At 36.7% G+C, this 24,294-nt stretch overlaps 1 protein-coding gene and 1 long non-coding RNA gene across 2 annotated transcripts in view; both read right to left on the bottom strand.

The window, feature by feature from the left end:
* Window positions 1-210: 210 nt before the first annotated feature.
* LOC126810594 (uncharacterized) lies at window positions 211-1,914 on the bottom strand. Its single transcript, XM_050535750.2, has one exon. The coding sequence runs from the start codon at window positions 1,903-1,905 to the stop codon at window positions 211-213; it is 1,695 nt and encodes a 564-aa protein (XP_050391707.1). The 5' UTR covers window positions 1,906-1,914.
* A 4,420-nt stretch (window positions 1,915-6,334) lies between these two features.
* LOC126810613 (uncharacterized) overlaps window positions 6,335-24,294 on the bottom strand; it is a 31,995-nt gene continuing 14,035 nt past the window's right edge. The window contains exon 2 of the long non-coding RNA XR_007675272.1: window positions 6,335-8,100. This is a non-coding gene — a long non-coding RNA (uncharacterized LOC126810613). The remainder of the gene's footprint in view (window positions 8,101-24,294) is intronic.

The following is a 24,294-nucleotide window of genomic DNA, read 5'->3' as shown; positions in this document are numbered from 1 at the left end:
TTACCCTGTGTGTTGGATTTAGATCAAAATAAAGTTTTAGGTAGCAAGTCTGTCATTGAGTTAAGTTGCGTGTTTTCGATTCCCAGCATGTGTCCTCTGCCCCACCCCCAATGCAAAAGACACTTAACGCGAAAGCAAATTATTGAAATAATATTGACCCAGTTTTCATCGAGTGGTTGTTAAACTCTTTTATTGTAGCAGTTACAAAACCTAATCCTCTATACCAGGAGACTTGGATAAAACACGGCGCCCAATATCTGCAAACATCCCTGTGGATTTGAGCAAAACGGATTCAGATTTGAACTCTGGAGGGTCTGGATAGGTGAAATGAATTGCATATACGTGGTGCCAATCGAATGGCTGTTCACGTGTCCAATCCCGATGGTCCTTGTGAAAAATTGGATGACATTTCAAACGTAAACACATCACCTGTAACCTGTCTTCAATATGCAATAACTCTGGGTTTCTCTCAAATATTTGATATGGCAATTGTAGTGCATTGTAATAAAAATCATCGCTTTTATAATTCACAAATGCCTCTTGCCATTTTTGAATAAATTTAGAACGAGGTTTTGCCATGGCGACGCCCAGATTAATCTGCCTTGGAAATGTCACAGTAGCCACCATGTGATCGTAGTTTGCTATGGCAGGAAAACCGGAAGTAAGGAGATCATCGATAGGCTTAAGCCAGATGGCGTCCCAATCGAGATATACACCGCCATATTTGAATAGAATATCTGCTCGAACGATATCACTTCCATGAGTTGAGTACTTAACCTTATGTCCAAATATGGTTCTAGGGGATTCGCGATATACTAGAATAATTTTGGAATTGTTTTTTAATTTTTCCCAGTAGTCCCCGTGAATGTGAAGGTCGCTGTGAATATAGATCTTGTCGGGCTGCACTATGTACAGCGTGCTAATTAAACTAAGATACATCGCATATGTCAGCTTTACAGAATGAAACCATATATAATGCACTATTTTGGGAATGTGTTTCACATATGGCACATCTACATCACAGTTTTCACTGATTACTTGCGTATCATTACTCCTCCTTACAGTTCTTTTACCTGTATACAGATGATACAAATAATTATCTTGACTGTTCTTCGCTGCAAATAAATCTTTAGGCAGTAAACTAGAAATAACTACCATACAATGTGATCGGCTATATTCAAAACTTTTGTTCTTATACTCGTCACAGATGTTCGTTATACTGCTAAAGTTCTTATTGGGATTTACATAACGAAGTGCAGAATCAATTTTAATATAATTCAGATCAGGATGTTGAAGAGTACTAAACACAACTTTGATGTTATTAGTATAGTCGACAATAAGAGAAAATTGGGTGTCCATGTGCAATAATGAATGTTTGGTTAAAACAACACCTGATGACACAAAAACCCCGCCTCTATCACGTAATGCAGCTATTCCATAAGAAGAAGCACATCCGTCGTTCATCATCCAGTAATCTGGCATTTCTTTGACTATTAAGGATGGTATTTTGAGTTTTAATTCATCCAACCAGATATTATACTTGTCTTGAATTATCGCCCCTTTATAATTGATCTCTATAGCATCCGGTTCAAAATTGCGCCATACGCTAATTACACTTAGATAATGGTGAAAAGTAAAAGTATGGTTACGAACACGGCTACAAAAAACGTAGTAAAATATATTGGGGACCTTTCGTCGCTCAAGCTCCAATACATCACGTGGTATGGAATCAGGAAACTTATACTCAGCAAACTTATATTCCAAACTCTGTTTGGTATCAAACCTTTGCACTTTTCCAATAAAGTCGTCAGTAGAACAAAAACTACCAATTAAATATATTTGAAGACATGTGTATAATACAATTCCAATAAGAAGAAGCCAGAGTGTTCCGTATTTTTTCTTCATTTTCACCGAACAAACCTGAAAAAAATATAGCATTAAGCCTTAGGATAATTCTGTCCAATATGGCGGCTATAGAATAGTAGCAGTCCGTATTAAGACTTATTGTCCAACCAAGAAGAAATTGACTTTACTTCTTAACGATAGTTTAAATAAAGTAGCAATACTGCTAATAATTCGGAAGAAAGATCGTCCCCCATCTTTGCATGAGGTAAACGCGTAATGTTACAAATACAGCCATCGACAGTTTATCAACCACATTTCTCAAGTAGAATGGTGTTAATTCTTATATTAAGAGAGAGAGAGAGGGAGAGAGGTAGATGAGAATTTTACTTCCACTCGACATAAACTAGGTCATTTCGGAACTAACACATGGTTCAATTTTACTTCAATAATTCCATTGCGCGTAGGGGTCTTTAGCAGTGGAAGGAAACCGGGGCCTTATTTGATTATTGTATTTTGTAAAGAAGTTGTATATTGTAACGGAGTTTTTGACTGCTCAAATGTCAAAATAAATGCTCATACTTAAAAACACATTATTCAACATTTATAGATTCATTGTTACTATATATGATATACATGCAATAAATCCAGTCATGCAGTAAACCACTAGAAACGTCAACGCTGATTAATTAATCAATGTCTAACGTCATAGGGTCAAAAAGCCGCTTTTATGACCCCTTTACATCTGGTCAGATCTTCATGTATATAGGCCATCGAAAGTATGAAAAAAAAAACGTAACAAAATATAGATCTGTATTTGGACGAATCTGCGTTTCTGAACAAGTTTATAATAAATTAATAATAATAAATTATGAATTTGTAGAGGGCATTATTGCCAGTAATCTGCTCAAGTGCGCTAGTCATATATTTGTTTGAAAATTAATACCTTGAACCGTGACTTAAAAGTGTTCAATGTTTCTATGAGAAGTCTGTTCCATAAAACTACACAACATCTCATACAATCACGATCGGCGTACTTGCTTTGGATGGCACAGTCAAGTGTAGTTAATGGGCTGATAGTAATGTATGTGAAATTTGATAAGAGGAGAACAGGGACCGTTTTTTCAAAACTCCGTTATTTTAACGATCCGTTAAACTCTAACTAGTCGTTATCTTGCTGCTAACGCGTCGTTTGTTAACTGTAGGGAGGTGGATGGCCGAACGGTTAGCGCGTGCGCGCTGTATCATAAGGCCTGTTTTTCAGTCAACTGGCGTGGTTTCGATTCTCCTGTTGTATGTGACAACGAGTAGGGTCGCCTGTCCAACCTCGTGGCATTTCTCCGGGTCCTCCGGTTTCCTCCCACTGCTAAAGACCCCTACGCACAAGCGAGTAATTGAAATAAAATTGAACCACGTGTCAGTCCCGAAATAACCTAGTTTGGACGTTAAACCTCTCCCTCTCTCTCACTCTCTCCCCCCTCTCTCTCTCCCTCGTTAAATTTCTGTTGCTGGAAAGTCATTTTCATTATCTGTTAACTGTTGGCTGAATTTTTAATTTATAAATTCATTGTACACGTGTAACAACTTCATAGAAGTTAGTATTAACAAGAAACTGAAGACTGGGAAAAAAGATAACCGTAGAAATTCCTATAGAAAACACGATAAAATAATGTTATATTTAATATATTGATTTGGACGATAATATATTATACCGTATGGTATAATATGTACATGTATAAATAGTGTTATTGTTACAATGACATTACAACTACACCTGTTGCCAACTATTGTAAAACATTTTATTACATGTTATCGGCCGATGGGAATCGAAGACCTATCAGATTTGTGCTACAATTAAGAGATAAACACTTCCTGTTTCAAATTAAGAAGGGTTTTATGTCACCCCAAAACGTTAAACTGGTGTCAAGGCTATAAATCATATTATTATTTTGATTGTCAGTTTAAATCTCATTGATCCATAATAAGGTGCAAATTTTATGTATTATAATAAAGCTTGTGATCATAGTATCATCATTGTGTATGTTAACGCTTGTTATTATAGGAAAGCCCGGTGGTCAGCGAGTGAGACGTTGGCTCGCCCACCTGGAGGTCCAATGTTCGAGTTTTGGGTTCCCCCCCCCCCCTTGTCAATGGTGCATGACAGAGTGCCTGCCATTCTACAAACAGAGACCGATCTACTTTATTGCTTGAGAATAGATCTCTGCACTAAATGACCGCCATATCCAAATATTAGTATACTGTTTTGTAAAGCGTTTCTACTCCGTTTCACATTTTCCATACACACAAACACTAAATAAACTTTTTTAATTTTATTAAATGGAAGCAGAATAAAAACTCAACAAAATTCCCGAAGTATAATTAGTGTTTTCAACTAAACTCGTCGATTTAGGACTAAATATGTCGGTCAACTAGCTTAGTGGCTGCATGCTCTCAAGCGGAGCTAAGTGTAGACAGACAGCCTAAGTTTAGTATGAGGGCCTGCTGAAGACCCATGCACTCAATCGAATTATTGAAATAAAATGTTGGTCTCGAAATGTTGTGGTTTGTGTCGCGTGGAAGTTAAATCCAATTTTTCTCTCTCTGTGCTACTCCCTGTGTAGGGTCGCGAAATTTATAAAGAAAAGGTTTACTTACCACGTCCTAAAATCTCTGCAAAATTATATCCTAGGGAGTTCGACTATCAAACTTTATTGAATATGCCATATGTTGTAACGAACAAATCTGTTTCATCGGCAAAATTGATCTTCTTATTGATTAGATATTGTACTGGTTTTCATATCTTACCAAGAACATCATTTATTATTGAAATTTGTGTCAAAAATAATCATGTTATGGACTTAATTATCACAATATGTTATCTTTAATTAGACTAGCATGTCTGATATTGGAATTATGTTTCAGTCGATAACACATACTGTATTGTAGTGGAAGGTCTTGGGATTCACTCAACTTTTAAAATATTTATATGTTTTTGATTTTAGTCTAAAAATAAAATTTTATTTGATGTGGTGATATGTTTTGGGGGATGGCAGCTCGTCGTTCAAATTTTTATGGTACTGTGTCGACACAGTAAGCAAAGAATGAAACTAAAAAGTAGTTGCAACTTTGGAAACTGAAGTTTAGTTATATCCGTTAAGAGCTTGTCCTATCACTAATCAGATCAGATAATCCCAATTCTATACTTTATTTTGATATTTGTGAATGTGAATTTAGACCCTGGGTTGACATGTCTCAGTTGCTTTAGGCTCATTGGTGACATTTCTCGGTAGCTTTCATCTTCATTGAATTAGAATCCGGGTTGACATGTCTCGGTTGCTTTAGGCAAATTAGACTTTGGGTTGACATGTCTCGACTGCTTTATTAGACGCATTGGTGACATGCTTCGGTTGCTTTAGGTGCATTACACGTTGGGTGACATGTCTCGGTTGCTTTAAGTGAATTAGACTTTGGGTTGACATGTCTCGTTTGGTGTAGTTGAATTAGACTTTGGGTTGACATTTCTCGTTCGGTTTAGTTGAATTAGACTTTTTGTTGACATGTCTCGGTTGATTTAGTTGAATTAAACTTAGGGTTGACATGTCTCGGTTGGTTTAGCTGAATTTGACTTTGGGTTGACATGTTTCTGTTGATTTAGTTGAATTAAACTTTGGGTTGACACGTCTCGGTTGGTTTAGTTGAATTAGACTTTGGGCGGACATGTGTCGGATGTTTTAGTTGAATTAGGTTTTGGGTTGACGTGTCTCGGTTGGTTTAGTTGATGTTATGACAACCTTTCCATGAAAATTAAATCAGATTTTCCTAAATGTATTCTTGGCACGTGCAGAAAAGGTAAAGTTGAACCCAACAAACATGGGATGGGATGCTGATTAGGACTAATTAGCACGAACAAATAAGATAGACATGTCGGGTTTTAATAATACATCACCTATCAAACATTCTGTCTCATCTATTCAAAACACAACATCAATGGTTCAGAGCATGTATAGAAATCTCAGATCATAGAGATCAAAAACAAGTATACAAATGTAACCGCTGTTGTTTTTTTGTTGTTTTTTTTATATATATATATATAGTTTTATTTCGTAATATTTTATGTTTATGCGTACGGTAATTTTAACTTCCTCCAGTAGAAATAAAATGGGGTTTATCGTCCTACTTTCTGCACTGACTTATCGGGGATATTTCTCCCGGGCAGCGATACTACGGCCTACTCTTATTTCTAATTCCAACTGCGAAGGGGTGTTTTAGGTACACCCCAATGTGTACACGGGACTTCGTTTTTTCGTCCCATCCGAACGGTTAGACACTGTTCCTTGCCAGACCCTCCGCCATGTAACACTGACATGGTGAAACCACGTCGAGAGGTCTCAAGGAACTTCCTCAGCCAACACAGGGAGTGAACCCGGGACCTGATGTGCCACCGTGGTTCCCTCCTCTAATAAAGTCACTTACAAAGAGTAAACGATCAGCATGTTTTGAAACTATTTTAATGCTAGATAATAAATAGAAGTTAATTTAAAACACAGTTTTTAAATATAATAATTTTAATAAATTCAAAGAAACACCGGTCAGTAAAGTTGACTTTACAATCAAAGTGATTAGAAATTAAATTTAAAGTCTTCTTCCGGGTTTTGTAACCATTAAATGGGTGTGAGATAAAATCTAAATAATGACATGGATTCCCGAATAACAGAAATGTCCTCTCCAATGAATGTTTATTCACATAACTAATTGTTTCGATTAATGTAAATGAAATGAAAACAAACAATAACACTATAAGGATTGCGATCATCTCGTGTCTGATTTTTTTTACAACCCATTATTCGAAAATATTCGATAGTGCAATTCAATATCAATGGATTAATTGTGCACCGTATAATTCAAACCTATTCAAACAGACGATTCAATATCAATGAAATACTTCTCAACCCAATCAAAAGGGGGATTCGATTCGTAAATATACAAACGGGAGATTCAATATCAATGAAATGTGTTTCTTAGGGTTTATCTGAATAACAAAAGAATATATTACAAAATACGAAAAAGAATTTGAAATTAATAAACATCGCCTCAATAATGATATGTCATAAATTATGCTATTCAATTTGCGGGAACTTGTTTTGAAATTATGTCGATTTGCCTGTGAGCACGAAGACAGACTTACTTCCTTAGTCCCCACTTCCTGGCTTTTCCGGTGGCAACGTATAGGACGTTGGTTCTCCTGGAGGTTTTTGTAATTAGTTATGACTTTGGAGGCGAACGGACCAGGAAGTAAACGATTACAGAAATCACATACATAAATGACGTCACAGGCTATAGGTTCATTTATACAGTCGTAGCAAAAAATCGAGATGGTCAACCCCAGTCAGCATTGGGCTCTTTGGGGTTATAAATTATAAAAGAGCAAGATCATCAGAATGTTCAATACCATGACATAAATTTAACATTGAAGTCAATGGCAGTGGATTACTAGTCGGAGACCGTAACCAATGAAGACATGAGGTTTTATCATCGCCATAATTCTGTGTTGGTAACAGAGTTGACATTGACCATACATCATCCTTGTTTTATATACACTGGTGTAACACACTACTGTCAGCTGAAATCACAAATGGGTGGGGGGCCTCGCACTTTATGCGTTTACCAATAATCTATCCGACATGATGCTCAAGTCCTAATTTATTGTCGGATTTTAAACAGATAAGTTTTGACAAAGATCAACCACACACTATAATTTATCGTCAGAAAAAAGTTAACACTTAATCCTCTATTAATGACAGATCAGTGTTTGATATATAGGTTCTTAATTAAAGGGTTCGCTGCGCAAAAGGGGATTTCGTTTCACAGTTATTAGCTGCTTAGATCGAAATTGCGCGATTTCGTCACAGATTGTCGAGCACTGTATTATAAAGAGATAGGAAATTGTGTTTATCAGGTTTAAAATAACTTTTTTAACGGGCAATTCTAAAGCGGCTGCCCATCCCACAAATTGTCTATCTGCACAAAATTACCCGTCATTCCCGCGTCTCTTCGTTCCGTAATCCACGTGTCATTATCCTCACTTGACGACTCTTTGTGAGATTCTGTGGCCAGCTGTAGAAAGGGACACAAAATAAAGATGGCGACTGCTATAATTAAGATGGCGATGAGTAAAACTGGGCGACGAAATACACGGTGGTTGGTACTGGTATCCTTCAGTAGATCATCTTTTACTTCCATCTCCAAGCAATCATCAACCTGCAAAATTTAACAGACAAAATAATCAATATCATAATATTTATTCCACAAATTGCTTAGGTCTTGCGGTATTAAGAAGCTGGGTCTTATTTAGAGAGGTTTGCGTTAATGGATCAGTAGGGTGTGTGAGTAGGGTGTGTGGGGAGTAGGGTGTGTGTGTGTGGGGGGGGGGGGTCCCTGATGCGACTTCTAGTGTGGGCCGACAAAACCCCTCAGGATTTTTCAAGTCCTTTTGTCCTTTTTTTTTTGGGGGGGGGGGATATAAAGTCTGACCACATGGGTATTTTTCGGAAGATGGTTTGTATCACACGATATTCACTTATAGTTTAGTTAAACTTGTATTTACGTGGTGTCATTCATTACAAAATGTCCTTAAAATTGAAACCTAAAGAATATATTAAACATATATTATGCAAGAGCTAAATCTGTCTATTACAGGTCTTTCTTTAGGCCTGAAATGTTATCTAAATCATTAATTAGACATTAATTAACCTATCCAGGCCATAATCAACACTAGCTGGCAGCGCTAGCCTGCGATCTTTAGTGGATTGTGAGCCGATTTACTGCATAACTTTCCTTCTCGATTGGATAATCGAGACTATGCTGTTTATTGTACTGACTTTAGTAATGATGACCGAGGCTAGGGGGAAATTTCAGTCGCTTAGTTCTCGATTCATAGTGGATCAATTTGAATGAAATTTTCAGCAAATTACCTTTACATTATCTAGTTTTTAACTATTATAGTGAGAACTGCCAACTCGATACCTAATCTCCCATATCTTTAATACATATCAATGTGGTCACATTGATACCTAGAAGGGTTGTTTTAGCGCAATAGAAATAATACATCTGGTTTAACATTACTCAAGAGGTTTAGCCCCTTTAAAGATTCTCGTCTTTATTAGTCCAATCGGTGCAGAATGTTAAAGCCATTTCATTCCCTATAAATCAACAAAGATCAGTGGTATTTTTAACAAGAATATTGATTGAGTGTAATAGTGACACTAGTTGTGTGTAGTAATCTAACATTATTATATATTTAATTGTCTAAACTAGACTTTTCGCTCTGTTTCCTTCGTTTACTGGAATCTTAATTTTACTGCTTGAGTTCTTGGCGTTAATTAACTCATGTAATCTAATTTCTCTCGTGACATTAATCTTTGACTATATTAGATGTTGTAAATTAGAGACACGGTTGTAAACCCCAAATAAAACATCTGATACACGGGCAAACATCCAAAACCAACCAGATTATTTTTATCTTCTTTACCAACCGTTCCTGGAATGTTGACAGTCAATGGGGTTTTTTTAAATACGGTTTGTGGTCTGTGTTAACTTGAACTTTTCAATTGTGGCGGGGGGTGGGGTGGATGGCCAAATGGTTAGCACGTGCGCGCGCTGTATCATAAGGTCTGTCATTGAGTCAACTGGGCATGTGCACGCTGTATCACGAGGCCTGCCATTGAGTCAACTGGCGTGGTTTCGAATCCCCGGTTGTACTTGACAAGGAGTAGGGTTGCCTGTCCAACCTCGTGGGTTTTCTCCGGGTCCTCCGGTTTCCTCCCACTGCTAAAGACCCCTACGCGCAAGCGAATTTTTTAAATAAAATTGAACCATGTGTTAGTCCCGAAATTATATACTTTGTGTCGAGTGGACATTAAACCCCATTTCTCTCTCTCTCTCTCTGAGTCAACTGGCGTGGTTTCGAATCCCCGGTTGTACGTGACAAGGAGTAGGGTTGTCTGTCCAACCTCGGTTTCCTCCAACTGCTATAGACCCCAACGCGCAAGCGAATTATTGAAATAAAATTAAACCATATGTTAGTCCCGAAATGACCTAGTCTGTGTCGAATGGACGTTAAACCCCATTTCTCTCTCTCTCTCTTTCAATTGTGGTTTGCGATATTGAAAAAATAAATTATATCGTAAATAAAACATCTGATAAATGCTCATACATCCAAAGCCAGTCTGATTTGTCATCTTCGGTATCAGCCGTTCCTGTAATGTTGACTCAATATTATTTTTATTTTAATGATTATTCTGCGTTATCTTCAACTTTTCAATTGTGGTTTGCGATATATTTTTTTAAAGTTTTATCGTAAATACAGCTCAGAAATGTCATATACGTTGTTCAAAATCAGAAATGAAATGCAATGGGGTTTAATCTCTTACTTTTCTGCACCAACTAGGTTAATGAAGATGGGCCAAAAATAAGTGATAAGCACGTGCTTACATGCCAACAGAAACGGCCGGTTATAGTGATTATTTTTAACAATAAGATTAGTGACTGTGATTCCAGGAATTAATCCGATTATTCGTGTGCTTATTTCTTCTGACTTCTCTTAATAAGACATCATAAACAAGTATATACAAGTCGAATGACTGAATAAAAACGAGACAGAAATTCACATACCCGCCTTTACATTCGCCTTCGGTAAAAATAGTTTTATATATTTCTACATATTACATTTATAAAAAAAAAGTACAACAAACATTCGAAGCCATTTGGTCATTTTCCGGTTATTTCAACAGAAATAAAATTTCAAACTATCATGAAAGGGTAATCTTGACAAGGAAGGTAAAATCTGGTTAATCGGACGAACGATATTTGCTTTGTCAAACTGTCAAATAAAATGTGGTGACGTGTATACCCAATCCTCACTCTGATTAGTGACGAGGCACTAATAAACACACCTTCAATAGAAGGTTTGATCTCACCTTGATGATGAGTTAGTTGTATTTTACGTCCGCTTCCACCGAGGTGATATCGCAGACAAGATCTCACCTTAACTACGTACATCTTATAAAGCCCTTCACGTAATACCCCGCATATTTTAGCATTCATTTCGATTGGGTATAAGCCCAGCTTGTGATCCTATCAGAATCCTTCGTTAAAAATATCGTTACGATTATCAAGTCTCGCGCTTCTAGCTAAAATGTCTACAAGTGACAATCGAGTTGCAAAGTTCAAGGTTCGATCAATGTCAAGGTTGCTGGAAATCATGGCTGATCAACAAAGGCTGTAAACTTGTCTATTTCTTTTTCTATGGAGGCCGCCATACTTGTTTACAGTGTGTTATGTGCCACTACCTCTGATTTGACAATGCTAATTAGTCACGTGTAAACACAACTAGCGCAAAAGTTCGGGAATTGTTGAGTATTGGAGCAACGGCTAGATGTTGTACATGTAATATACAGCGTGATGATTTTGAATCGTTTTCACGGTTTGGCTCGGTTCCTTGTTTACGAGGATTAATATTTGTCATGTAGTTTCTCAGTTTGTCTTTGTCTATATTAAGCTTTTGTTATAACAACGCAACTATTTATTATTCATATAAAACTTTGATTTTATATGTCTTATTTATTTACACATATTTCTTGTTTTACTTATAGGCCTACTTGGGTCTGATGAGTAGTCTGAAATGAAATTGGGTTCAAAGCCCTACTTTTCTACACCGATTGGGCCAATAAAGAAGGGGATATTCCATACAGTGTTCTATGAGGGAAATGTTGCCCGGACAGCGGCACTACAGCCTAATCTTATATCGAATTCCAACTGTCAAAGGTTCTTTTACGTGCAAGCCAATGTGAACGACTAGACACTGTTTATGCCAGGCCCTGCGTCCTGCTAGGCTGACAAGGGATAACCGTGCCGGAAAATCCGGGTGAACTTTTTCGGCCAACGCACCGGACCCCCGTTTCCTGGGTAGCGAGCCAGCGTCTTACCCACTGAGCAACCGCGACTCCCCGATAAATAATGTATTATCTATATATCATTTTAATGCCACGGTTAATTTCCTTTATGTATGCAACTAATAAATAAGACACCAAACAGAACCGGGTACCGAGTTAAGCCGCTACACCGAATTTCAGAAGCCAAAGTTTTTTTCTTAAAAGAAAACTATCAATTCCCAATCATAAATACGCCTGTCTGCTCAAGTTATCCTAATTTCGCTTTCAACAAGATGCATCTAGGAATTTCCTGTATTCATTCCCCGGAGCAACAAGTTCCATAAATGATAAAAACCTTAATAATTGCACAACTCTATACAGATGAATAGAAAGATCTTATCGTAACCCCGCATCGTTCATCACAGACACAGTTTAATAGCGCAACTAATAAAACATATTGATTCAAATTCTCTTTCAACTTTCTTTCTCTACAAATCATATTTTACAAACTATATTGAAATTCAAATCACGGTTCCTAGCAAATTACATTTGTCTGTAGAATGTTCACCACATTCAATGAAACTTCTTGACTTTTTACAAGCGGCTTAGATTCAATTTTATCGCACAGAAAGCAAAGTGGCGATATATAGCATTCTCTAAGTAGGCAAGTTATTTTGTTGTGAATGGCCATGTTGTTTCCACCGATACAGAGGAAAAAAGATTCATTCTGAAATGTATTACATTACATTCTTTATTGCTTTTATTAAATAAACTATTGCTTCACGAATATGACGGGGGATTTGAGTCAAAAGTCAGTGCTATGTTGTTAGTGCTATTACATGTCCAATGTTGCAAATGTTGAATGTAATGTGTAAATTGAAGGACGTCAAATTTAACAAAATATTGTAATACTGACAAATACATCGTGTAAATTGACATCTACGTTTTGTCAGATCTTTAAACACTGAACTCTCACATCTTCTCATATGACACGCGGACTATGTATTGTACCGTTCAACCTTTCACATTTACATCGTAACACAGAACTCACGACATGAAATTGGCCAGTATGCAAATTTTTTAATCACGTGACATCTCGCGTGAAGAAAACATAATTTTCAAGCAGGGAATTCCCCCCGGCATGAGACCTGCAACCGGGTGTTGATTTCATGATTTTTTTTCTACATAAAGAAGGAAAAGTAAAATACCTCGGCTTCCGCATATAACACAAGAGATTGTTCGTAGAATTCATAGACTTTCCTACGAATAATTTTACTCTGAAGTCGCCAGGGTTTTGTGTGAACGTGTGCGACAGTCCATGAGCAATGTGGACATAAAAAGTTGCCACAACAACCATCCTGCCCTTCATGATAAGTATACATAATACAAAATATAATGGCTCAACAAATAAAAGGAGAAGAATGAACAATGGCCCATGGATGGGTATTATATAATTTATAAACAGGATAGCATTATAATGCAAAAGATGACAGCACCAAAAAGAGACAGTCATACACCTTAGATCTCGCGTGATTAAAAATAGGTACCGTGTGAACTAATTTGCATACTGGCTAATTCCATTACTTGTTCTGTGTTACGATACACAAGACATGTCGAAGGGTACAATACATAGGGCGAGTGTCAAATGAGAAGATGTCAGAGTTCAGTGTTGAAAGTTCTGGGTAGATGGACTTCGGCTTGTTGTGAAATGTTTAATGACAAAAAGTAGATGTCATTTTACACGATGTATTTGTCAGTATTACAGGATTTTTTACTTTTGACTTCGTCCAATTTACACATTACATTCAACATTTGCAACATTGGACATGTAATAGCACTAACAACATAGCACTGACTTTTCACTCAAATCCCCGTCATACACGAATCGTTATGTTTTTAATGTAAAAGAAATGTCGCAAACGATCTTAGAAATCACACTGCCATTTAACTGTTGCTTACTTGCTCGGGTAGAATAATAATATAGCCCCCCCCCCTCTCGGCTCCACAAAGAAAAAAAGTGTCGTACGCGAGGCAAGGTGTGCATGTAGTCTGTGATGAAGACCTGACGTTAAATTAAATAATCATAGACTTCATTTCCCTGAAATGGATTCAGTGGTTTAATTACTTGAGTGTTGCAAAGGGGTATCGGTGAGGTGTAGTGCACCAGGACGAATATACTCAATACAATAGTGTGTCATAATTCAAACGGTTTGGGTGCTGATCCTTTGTTAATGATATGTCTGTCACTTAGATAATGGTCATGTCCACACACTGTAACACGGATTTGCCATTCGTAAATGAGGATTTTGATTATCCTTTATCGATCATAAGTCTATTTTGTCTGGTATTATTATTAGAGAGTCGTGGGTGTCTTTATAGGTTCATAGTAGATTTGAAATGCCAAGATACTTTGAACCAGGAAATATTGATAGTGGGCTGAATCCTTCCTACACGAAGAAACCTATTCGTCACTTTCCACCCAGCCATAGCATTTTTAATAAAGATGTTTCGTGTAATCATACTTGTATCAAGTACTCTTTTTTTAACGCTGGAAACAGAATCCTCTTTTAACATTTGCTGGGAGCAATTTTAAAAGTCACGACAACGTACTAAGTCATGCTGTTAAAAGATCTCTGCAAGTCACCTACACAATACAACGGAAGTTTTAATGTCACGACTTCTTTATTTCGAGTGCACCTCAACCAGGTTTTCTGTATAAAGGCTTCCGATTGAAATCTTTTATATAACTTGTCAAAGTTAATGGAAAATCCACTTGATGCGAAGAAAGGTGTTTCTATGGAAACATATCAACTTTGTTGAACACTATATGGCTTCTGAAATACATCTCTCACTCTTACTGAAGCATTTTATTTTCGTATAAATACGAGAAAAGCTTGAATCTCAAGAATAGATTCAGAAGTGTGATCCAAAACGTTTTTTTCCCCTTCTTACTCAAATGAAAACCTTCATGGAGTCTGTATAATCAGGCTTTTACTGGCATTCGAATTCATTTCCTTTCTGGGGGGGGGGGGTGGATGGCGGAATGGTTAGCGCGTGCGCGCTGTGTCATAAGGTCTGTCATTGGGTCAACGGGCGTGGTTTCGATTCCCTGGTTGTACGAGACAAGGAATGTTGCCTGTCCAGGTCAGGTTATCGGATAAAAGATAGAAACTCGTACCTTTAGTAAACATACATACATTTGTTGACTTCATCGTAATGACAAAAGCAGTAAAGTATAAAGTGGGTTGGGTGCGCTTTAGATCATGTCGGTCTGGACTTTCTGCAGGTCGTCTGGTTTCCTTCCATTGCTCAAGCACCCTGCGCGCAAGTCAATTATTAAAATAAAGATAAAATTATATACGACTTAGCTTTGGCTGAGTTAACGTTAATATTAGACCTATCAATATTTTCCCATTGACATACTGCTGTCACGTAATCACATAATGGTGTGCGACTATTGTATTCACGTCAAAGACTGTTTCCAATTTTAATAGGCCCCCGTCTTCATTAGCCTAGTCGATGTAGAACAGTCGTTTTGTGTTTGGATTTTCTGATATCGTGATATTTTCTGATGTCAAATATACATAATTTGAAATCTAACATAATCGAAAGCAACAACCCATGCTCCACACAGAAAGATTAAAAGTCGCTGGACTCATGTCTGACAACAAACTGTTCGTCGACTAGCCAAGGGTTCCGGGGTACGATACCAGCTGTTGGCCTAGACTAGAAAGTTAAGGTGTGGCTTCCCCTTGTCAGTTGGACCTGACAACGAACAGTGTCTATTTTTTCGGATAGGATGAAAAACCAAGGTCCAGTGTACACCTTGGCTTGCATTTAAAGAACCCTTGTTGGTTGGAATTCAGTTGCTGTTCGAGGAACATTTTAGTTTCAGCACAATGTACGACGTATATGGCCGGTCTTCATTACCCGGTTGGTGCATAAAAGGGGGACGCAAAACCCCAGTTCATTCATTCATTTATTGATTAACCAGTTTCTCTACAAAATCTCAAGTAAATCTTGCATAATTCCCATCTTAACATGTCTATTTAAATGTTCCTTTAACCTCCACTAGAGTACCAGTAATTTATCCCGATTATAAGCCCTAAAAGAAGAGTAAGGTTTTATTTCTGTGATCTTTGACTGACGGAGCCATGTTCTTTTTGCTTTCTTGGCCATTAGTTACGGAAATGAAACATTTCATTATCTTCTACAACAATTCATTTTTGTTCGTTAGAACAGCAATTACAGCCTGATACACTATCAGTTACGTGGAAAATTGCGGAATCGATGTAATTGAAGTGATCACGCCAAAAGCTTTTCCCAACAAGATCTCAGTGCATTTATTTTAGAATGGAATTACCTGCAGTTACTTTTCCTAATCACTTTCCGTAGAACTAATAGATTCTTAATAAGTCGCATTCGAACTTCATCGAGTATTCTGATGGAATTTTAGTGATAACACTTTATCATAACGCGAAAGAATAAATGTAAATTGAGCATATCCCTGAATCACCTAACAAAATAATAGAGGATGATGTAGAATTAGTATCAAAATGGTAGTCCTTAATGAGAGGAATATTAAACAAATCACCTTAGCTTAAATCATAATTATAAAGAATTGAAAATTCGTAGCTATGTGAACTTCCGAAATAAATGAGAATTGTGGTTTATGTGTTTTGGAAAGAGTAATCATATCCTGCATTGTCTACAGCTTCCAATCATTTGTTTATGACATCATCCGAATAACTGGTACGCCCTATTTCTGAACCAACCAAACCACACACTCTTGCTATAATAGCTATTCATCGTGTTCCGTAAACATGTCGCTTCGAGATTACACAATCTGATTAAAACACAGATCATAATACGATTCGTTTTTTTTTGGGGGGGGGGGGGTGTTTGTTTTTTGGGGTTTTTTTTTTGTTATACGAGAACTTTTTATTGTTTTAGTGTTTTTCTATATATTACTCATTCATATGTAAATTACTTATTAAAGGACAATATTGGTGCCAGTCATTATCACATATGTGATAGAACTAATTAAACACGTTCCAAATATAATTTTAACTCAGAGATCATTGCTACGATAGCTGAGTTATACAAGATTCCTGAATCGGAAGTGACGAACGCCAAAGGAAAACACGAGACATACCTCTATATAACTGGCTGAAGTGCCGACTGATAACAGATACATGGGCGAATTTCTGCTCACTAATAATTCCTTTGAAGACTAAAAGTTGTTGTGTGAGACTGTGAGAGGATATCTTACAATTTATAAAAAGAATTGACTGCCAGTGGATAAGAGAACACGAAAGAAAAACAGAAAAAAAGTCCGTGCATTACCATGTTTTTATAAGGTAGGGGAAAGCCTGGTTAGTCCGACCCCATTCATATCTCGCGCCCACTCGGCCAAACCTCAGCAGATTCCAGTACCCTACATCTAGCCTCGGCTGTATGACGAAGTCCGCCATTGGGACGACGCATTTAAAGAATGTTTTAACATACAAAGATTTCAAAGTCTGAAGCTGTTTTTCTTTCAAGTTTATCCTATTTACGACGCAGTTTTGAGAACTTCTTTCTAAAAGCGGCAAGTTTTCCTAATAATACCCCCGTCAGACCGGGGTAGCGTCCTTACTTCGCTGCTACGGCGATGGAAAATAGTTTTAGAGTGCGTTAAGATCGCCATAAGCGTAGTGGAAACGCCAGCTATCGTGTTGAGCATGTTCAAAGCAAACGCCAAGGTTCTGCGATCTGAACTGTATAACTATGAGAATACGACTTTTTTTTCAAGTTTGTAGTTTTTGGGGACATTTTCGCCCGTTGTGTTCACGTTTGCCGGCGACCTTGTGCATTTTCTGGTCGCCGTACGGTCGCAGCAGCGCAGTAAGGACGCCACCCCGGTCTGACGGGGGCATAAATAAACCGGTTATCATGGATATATTACATGAAGTGAAGGCTATCAAAAGTATCAAAAAACGAAGCGAAGCAAATCAGATGGATTATCTTATGATTTTACAACTGGTGGCTTAATTTGCTAATTAAAGTCGAAAATTTTGCATATAAGGTTGTGAATTATAGAAGCTATTTTAATATTAGTTAATAAATAAAATATTTTAAAAATCTTCATCAGTTCGAATTATCCATTAAATGGAATTGTGCATTGTTTAAACTATTTTAACACCAGATAATGAATAAATTATAAAAAAAAACTGCCGCAGTTCTCCTTTAATATGAAGCAGTTGTCGAAGTACTGCCATCATTCAAGTTCATATGTTCTTGTTTTATTTTACTTTCATGTGTTTTATATTGGCACTACAGTAAGGTCCAATAGCATCTTTATGAACTTGGTGTTGGAATGACCCGACTTGGCCCCCCATTTAACGAATGAAAAGATGCCTTTTTTGACAAAAAATAATTGTTTTAGCGAATCTCAGTGGCTCAAATCAGACTTCAGATAACTATCAAAGAGGTAGTTAGCCGGAACGAAATACAGATATATAAATTCACTGGCTCGTTGTCGTTTCAACTGCTCAAGACACACCACTTGTTAGGTGATTGACCTTTCTGTTGCAACACCTAATCATCCATTCCTTTTCAAAACAGTGCACAGAAACTTGCTGGCAATTCCCGAATGTATTATTCACTGCTTATATAGTGTTTGATCGTGTTGGTTACGAAAATTGGAGATCATCTCTGACTTTATCAGGAACTTAACAATACAGCAGATAATACAATTTTAACAAAATAACATCAATCATTATTGACGAACAGTCAAACAGCAAAACTGATAAATTAGATTAGTGCATGTATTAGTTTGGGAGCTGGGTCGAGTTTTATCTCAAGTTTTGGTAGCTACTCGAAGTGATCCCAAAATATAAATCTTATAAGTTTTTAACTGAGCTTCAGCCGTCACGCATCACTGCTTTGGCGTGAAATTGGCTTTAATTGAAATGTAAACATTTTATTCTCGGTGAATGGAGTCATAAGCCATACTAGAACGTAGTGTCTTGTTTGCGGTTAATGTTTATGTGTGATGCTTACAATTAAGAAATGGTACTACCAGCATCCATACTTAAAGGAGAATTATGTGAGATTAGATAAAGAGCTGACAGTTTTCGCTATAATAGTTTAAAAACATATAATATGTTAAAAATTTCCGTCAAAATACTTCACTCTGAGCCGAATTATCACCGATACAATTACAGCGTAGCCTCAATTGTCATTGCTACCGTTGTTACGATTATAAATAAAAGTTTGGATTATCCATTTTACGTTAAATCATCAACATATTTAAATCTATTTAAAATTTAGAATATCCGATGGCATGAGAGTTGATTATGGTCTTGGTAAGTTAATTTGCAATAGGCAGATTTAGCTCTTGCATAATGTCTATTTAAGATGGCACTAATACAATCTGGAACGGATCACGTTTCATCGAACATTGTTATAAACAACTAATTTTTATGCCAAGCGATTCAGAACTACCTCACAAACGAAATCAAACCGCTTTCGAAATATGCCATAGTTTGAGTTTACAGAAATGAAAAACGATCTAAATTCAACATTTTATTTTAGCATAATACAATTGTATCAAAATACTAGATATACGAGAAACCCTTCTCTGGTATAAGCTTCTAGAGCTCATCTCATTTATATCATTCTTCTTCTAGTCGGGGTTTTACGCCCGCTTCCACCTAGGGTGATATCACAGACAAAAACCTAAACAATTTATACTAAATTCAGTTCAAATAATATTGAATAAAAGAATGTATATAAAGACTACATAATGAAATCAGTTGTCATTGATAGATTATCTCATTATAAGCATATGGCTGTTCTTTACCACTGTCTCTCGCACTAAGTAACAGAAATTTGGAAGATTATCACAGTAGAAATAAGCTAAATTTAATATCAATGACATTTTAAAATCATAACATCATTATGATAACAACATAACAAAAAATGGGCCGATGTCGCTCTCCGGTAAAGTTATTTAAATTGCTATTTCTACCAGTTGCATCTGGGACCTCTCTGTGAGGAATAACGTACAGACTTTAATAAGCGACTATTGATCTATCGGTCTGAATCCTGAATAGAAATTTCTTATCATAACTTCATCGTCATCCCAGACGTGCTTTAATAGAGAAACTAATAAACTGCCTTGATTCAAATTCTCTTTCAACTTTCTATGTAGGTCATCATAAAATAACTTGAAATTTAATTACGACTTTTATAGAGAGGATTTAAAATGTCAACGGAATAGTTTTATACACGGCCTTTTCCTTTCATCTCTTTTTCTTCGGAACATTTTTACCAAATATTACAAAAATCCCACTCAGAATAACAATGATAAAGAAGGGAAAACAAAACTGTGAGTAGTCGTCACGACAGTTAACAACACATCGAATTTTTTTGTTGGTTTTTAAACCGCGTTAAATTCAATGTCAGACCTCTGACTTTTTGTAAATGGTGAACATATTATGTCCACAGAAGTCACTAAGTAAAAAGTATAGTACTAAGCATGGTTTGTCAGAACCAGTTTTCCTGTACACTGTAACAAAAATTTCCGTGAAAAAACGTAAAAAATTCCGGAAACAAAAATTACCAGGAAAATTTTATCCGTATTTGTTTTTCCTGTAATTTACAGAAATTCCCTCAATTAACAGAAATTCCATTTTCAAATACAGAAAAAAAAAACCTGGTAAATTTTGTTTCCTGACGATGATGAAGGTGATAAAAATTTCATTGAATTAACCATTGACTTTATATGCGTGCGTGAAATAGCTTTATTTAACGTCCGCTTCTACCGAAGTGATAACGCAGATAATCTTTAAACGTAACCTCCTTTTGCTAATATAAGAATCGAGAGCAAGGTATCACAAACCGCTACTCGTCAGTGATTGGAGGCTTTCAGATGTAAGTTTGCGGTATTATCAATTCGCAGGTAGACTCTGCCATAGAGACAAACCGAATTACACTGGCCAACCGGTTGTACTATCCGGATTTAAGCGTGCTTGATTACCAGATATTACAATCTTAACACACGCAGCATTAAAACATATTTTTATATAATTTTTATACGTAATTTGAAGAAATAGTTCACACTATTAACACAATTTCTCCAAAAAATCCATCGATTAACAGAAAAAAGGTGTTAAATTACGGAATTCGGCCACATAAAAAATTGATATTTTTTACAGTGTAGAACACAAAAGGTAGGCAAACAAAAATGCGATAACTCGTCACGTCACCGGAACAATACACCAGAAGCGTACCTGCTTATTTCAAGAATACCTATAAACTCTTTGAACTGAACTCGTTTATAAACCTTGGTAACCTCAATGGAAATTAAACTCGATATATATTTTTATATAAACATTCTTTGTTCGCAAAACAGAAAAAATGTCTGTGCTTTTTACAAGTAGTTTACCAGTCTATATATATATGCCTTTCTTTTCAATTATGAAGAAATATGTCAGGGACAATCAAACCATTAGCAGTAGTCAAAATTGATGAATAGGGGTAATAACAGGTGTTCTTGAAGGGAGCAATACATGCGACACAACTGTAAACAAAAGGGTTGGTATACCCAGCTCCACATGCGACACTACTGTAAACAAAAGGGTTGGTATACCCAGCTCCACATGCGACACTACTGTAAACAAAAGGGTTAGTATACTCAGCTCCACAGGCTACAATACTGTAAATAAAGGGGTTGGTATACCCAGCTCCATACTCGACACTACTGTAAATAAAAGGGTTGGTATACCCAGCTCCACACGCGACACTACTGTAAACAAAATGGATGGTATATCCAGCTCCGCACGCGACATTACTGTAAATAAAGGGATTGGTATACCCAGCTCCACACGCGACACTACTGTAAACAAAAGTGATGGTATACCCAACTCCACACGCGACACTACTGTAAATAAAAGGATTGGTATATCCAGCTCTACACGCGGCACTACTGTAAATAAAAGAGTAGGTATACCGAGCTGCACACGCGACACTACGTACGTAACTAACGTACGAAAATTAATTGGTGGCTAGCTTTTTTTTCGCACGTATAGAGTGAATGGCCATTTTGCTTAGTAATCCAAGCCAGAATTTGGCTATTTTCTAAATTTGCGTTAAAGTTTAAAATATTTGTTTTAGAACTGAAACACGTTAACTATTAGTCAATCCCAACGCTAAAAACATCAACAGAATTGATTGTGTATATCTGAACAAAATAGTGCAATATGGCGGCCTCTATGAACAACCCTCGCAGACGCTGTCATTGAAGACAACGTCAATTCTATGAGTTGTAGATGTTATTTTTGTGAAAAAATCATTGGAAGAAGAGAGAACATGTTGGGACTGTACGAATTATATAGTCTTTATGGGTGCAACGGACACAATGCTGAAGATAAACCTATTGTTTACAATGTTGACCTCATGACCCATTGACGCCAATGTCATGACCTGTGATGTGTCGATCACGTGATATGGATATCATGTCTACTGACTGTGTCTGAGATACTTCTTCGCAGGTAGCGTGTCTCAGATGTTCAGAATGGCGACACTACTGTAAACAAAACCGGGTTGCTATACCCAGCCCCACAAGCGAAACCATTGTAAACGAAAGTGTGGGTATACCCATCTCCACATCTAAACTTTCTAAATCTATCCGGTATATGTATATCCGACAGAAGGGTTAAATGCCTGACTATCTTTCTTGAAGTACGTCAAACTTGATCAATAATCACATTTTATTTCCACAATTAGTAATGGATGAAGCCTTAATAATTACATTTCATCATACCCTAGAACAATCTATTTTCGTTCGTTACTCCAACTACATATAGTTCAAGAAATTAACAGTTCATGTTTACTTGGCCCCTGTGACGTCATGGCACAAAAATATACCCGACAAAAATAACCAATACATTACAAATCAATGACAAGTTCTCAAGATTCCAATGTTGATAAATACTTATCAGTTTTCTTACCCCAACCCCCGCTTTTTCTTTTAAAAGCACGATTTTCATATTAAATAATGTCTGGGATGACAAATGCGCTTTCAAAATACTATCCTATTCACTGAATCGACTTAATTGAAATTATCGGGCTAAAAGCTTTCCCAACAAGATCACAATTTAGTTATTTACAATTGAATTGTAATCAATATCCGAATCACTTACAGTTGAACAGATAATTATGTAAGAAAAAGGGTTCGTGTCAAATAATCTGATGCATTCGAAGCGGTACTAACACGTTTTCGTGATGTGATACAACAAAACCATGTAATTTCCTGACACATAATACATGACAAAGGTTCGGCTTACAATAAAAGTGAACAAAACTGTATTTGTAAAGGCTGTGAAAATGATCTTGATATCCGGACTAACATAGTAATATTATGGTTCCATTTTATTTCAATAATTCACATACGCGTAGGGATTTTTAGCAGTGGAGGGCGGGGAGTGGAGGACCTAGAGAAATACCCATGATTTTGGACAGGCGACCCTTCTCCTTTTCACGTACAAAGACAGATCTTTCCCCCCCCCCCATCCCCAGCCCTAGAAAGTAAAACATGTAAAAAGGTGGCTTTCTGTTAACTAAAGGTACAATATTCCAGAATGAAGCAAAATCAATCTTTTCAAAGAGCATATTGGTAAAAAATTATCAAATTATTCTAGAATGAAAGCAAAAATAATCTTTTCAAAGAGCAAATTGGTCACAAATTATCAAAATGCATCATTCCCAACCTATTAGTCATCAAATGTTCAGACTGCTGTCCTTTGATTTTACGTCGACGTCTGAACGATAATTCTTTTCTATCCGGGAACATCGAAGCAACGATGGTATTTGCTTTGTTCACATGTAATCGTGTATTAAAGAACACTAACCCAGAGATTTATTCAGGGTTTGTCGCAGTGCCGTTAGCGGAGAGGGATAAATGGGGTTTAACGTACACTCGACAAAAACTAGGTCATTTTGGGACAAACGTATGGTTTCATTTTATTTTAATAATTCGCTCGGGGTCTTTAGTAGTGGGAGGGAACCTGGGGACCCGGGGAATACCCACGAGGTTTGACAGGCGACCCTACTCTTTGTCACGTACAAAGAGGGGAGGGTTGAAAACTCGCCACTTGACTCAATGACTGACCTTATGATTTCACTAGAGCAACCTAATCCAATAAAATCGAATGTAACGGGTTGTACGTGTTCATACATCTAAGTCCGACAGGCTTTTTTGTAAGAGTACATCCAATTAGTAAATTTCAATAAACAATTCATTTATAATTTTAATTTATCGAATCCTAAATGTTAAATTTGAGACAACACTAGGTAACAAACATGTCAATATATTAAATTTAGAAATATCATTGTAACTGTAATTGTAAGAGCAAAAGGAAAAATTCAAAAGTACGGTCATGTATAAGTGAAGCTTGGTAGTTTTTACATAAAATTGTCAAACGTCTGTCGGGTCAAGCCATTTTAGTTGTTCTTTCAATCAGTTGAATCTAGGATA

This window comes from Patella vulgata, chromosome 2 (genome assembly GCF_932274485.2).
Source record: "Patella vulgata chromosome 2, xgPatVulg1.2, whole genome shotgun sequence".
In the NCBI taxonomy this organism is placed as follows: domain Eukaryota; kingdom Metazoa; phylum Mollusca; class Gastropoda; family Patellidae; genus Patella; species Patella vulgata.
The sequence above is the reverse complement of the archived record's forward strand: the minus strand, read 5'-3'. Positions and strand labels throughout refer to the sequence as shown.

Coding starts and splice junctions, on each gene's coding strand:
- LOC126810594 (XM_050535750.2), bottom strand. CDS start 1,905: ATGAAGAAAAAATACGGAACACTCTGGCTTCTTCTTATTGGAATTGTA.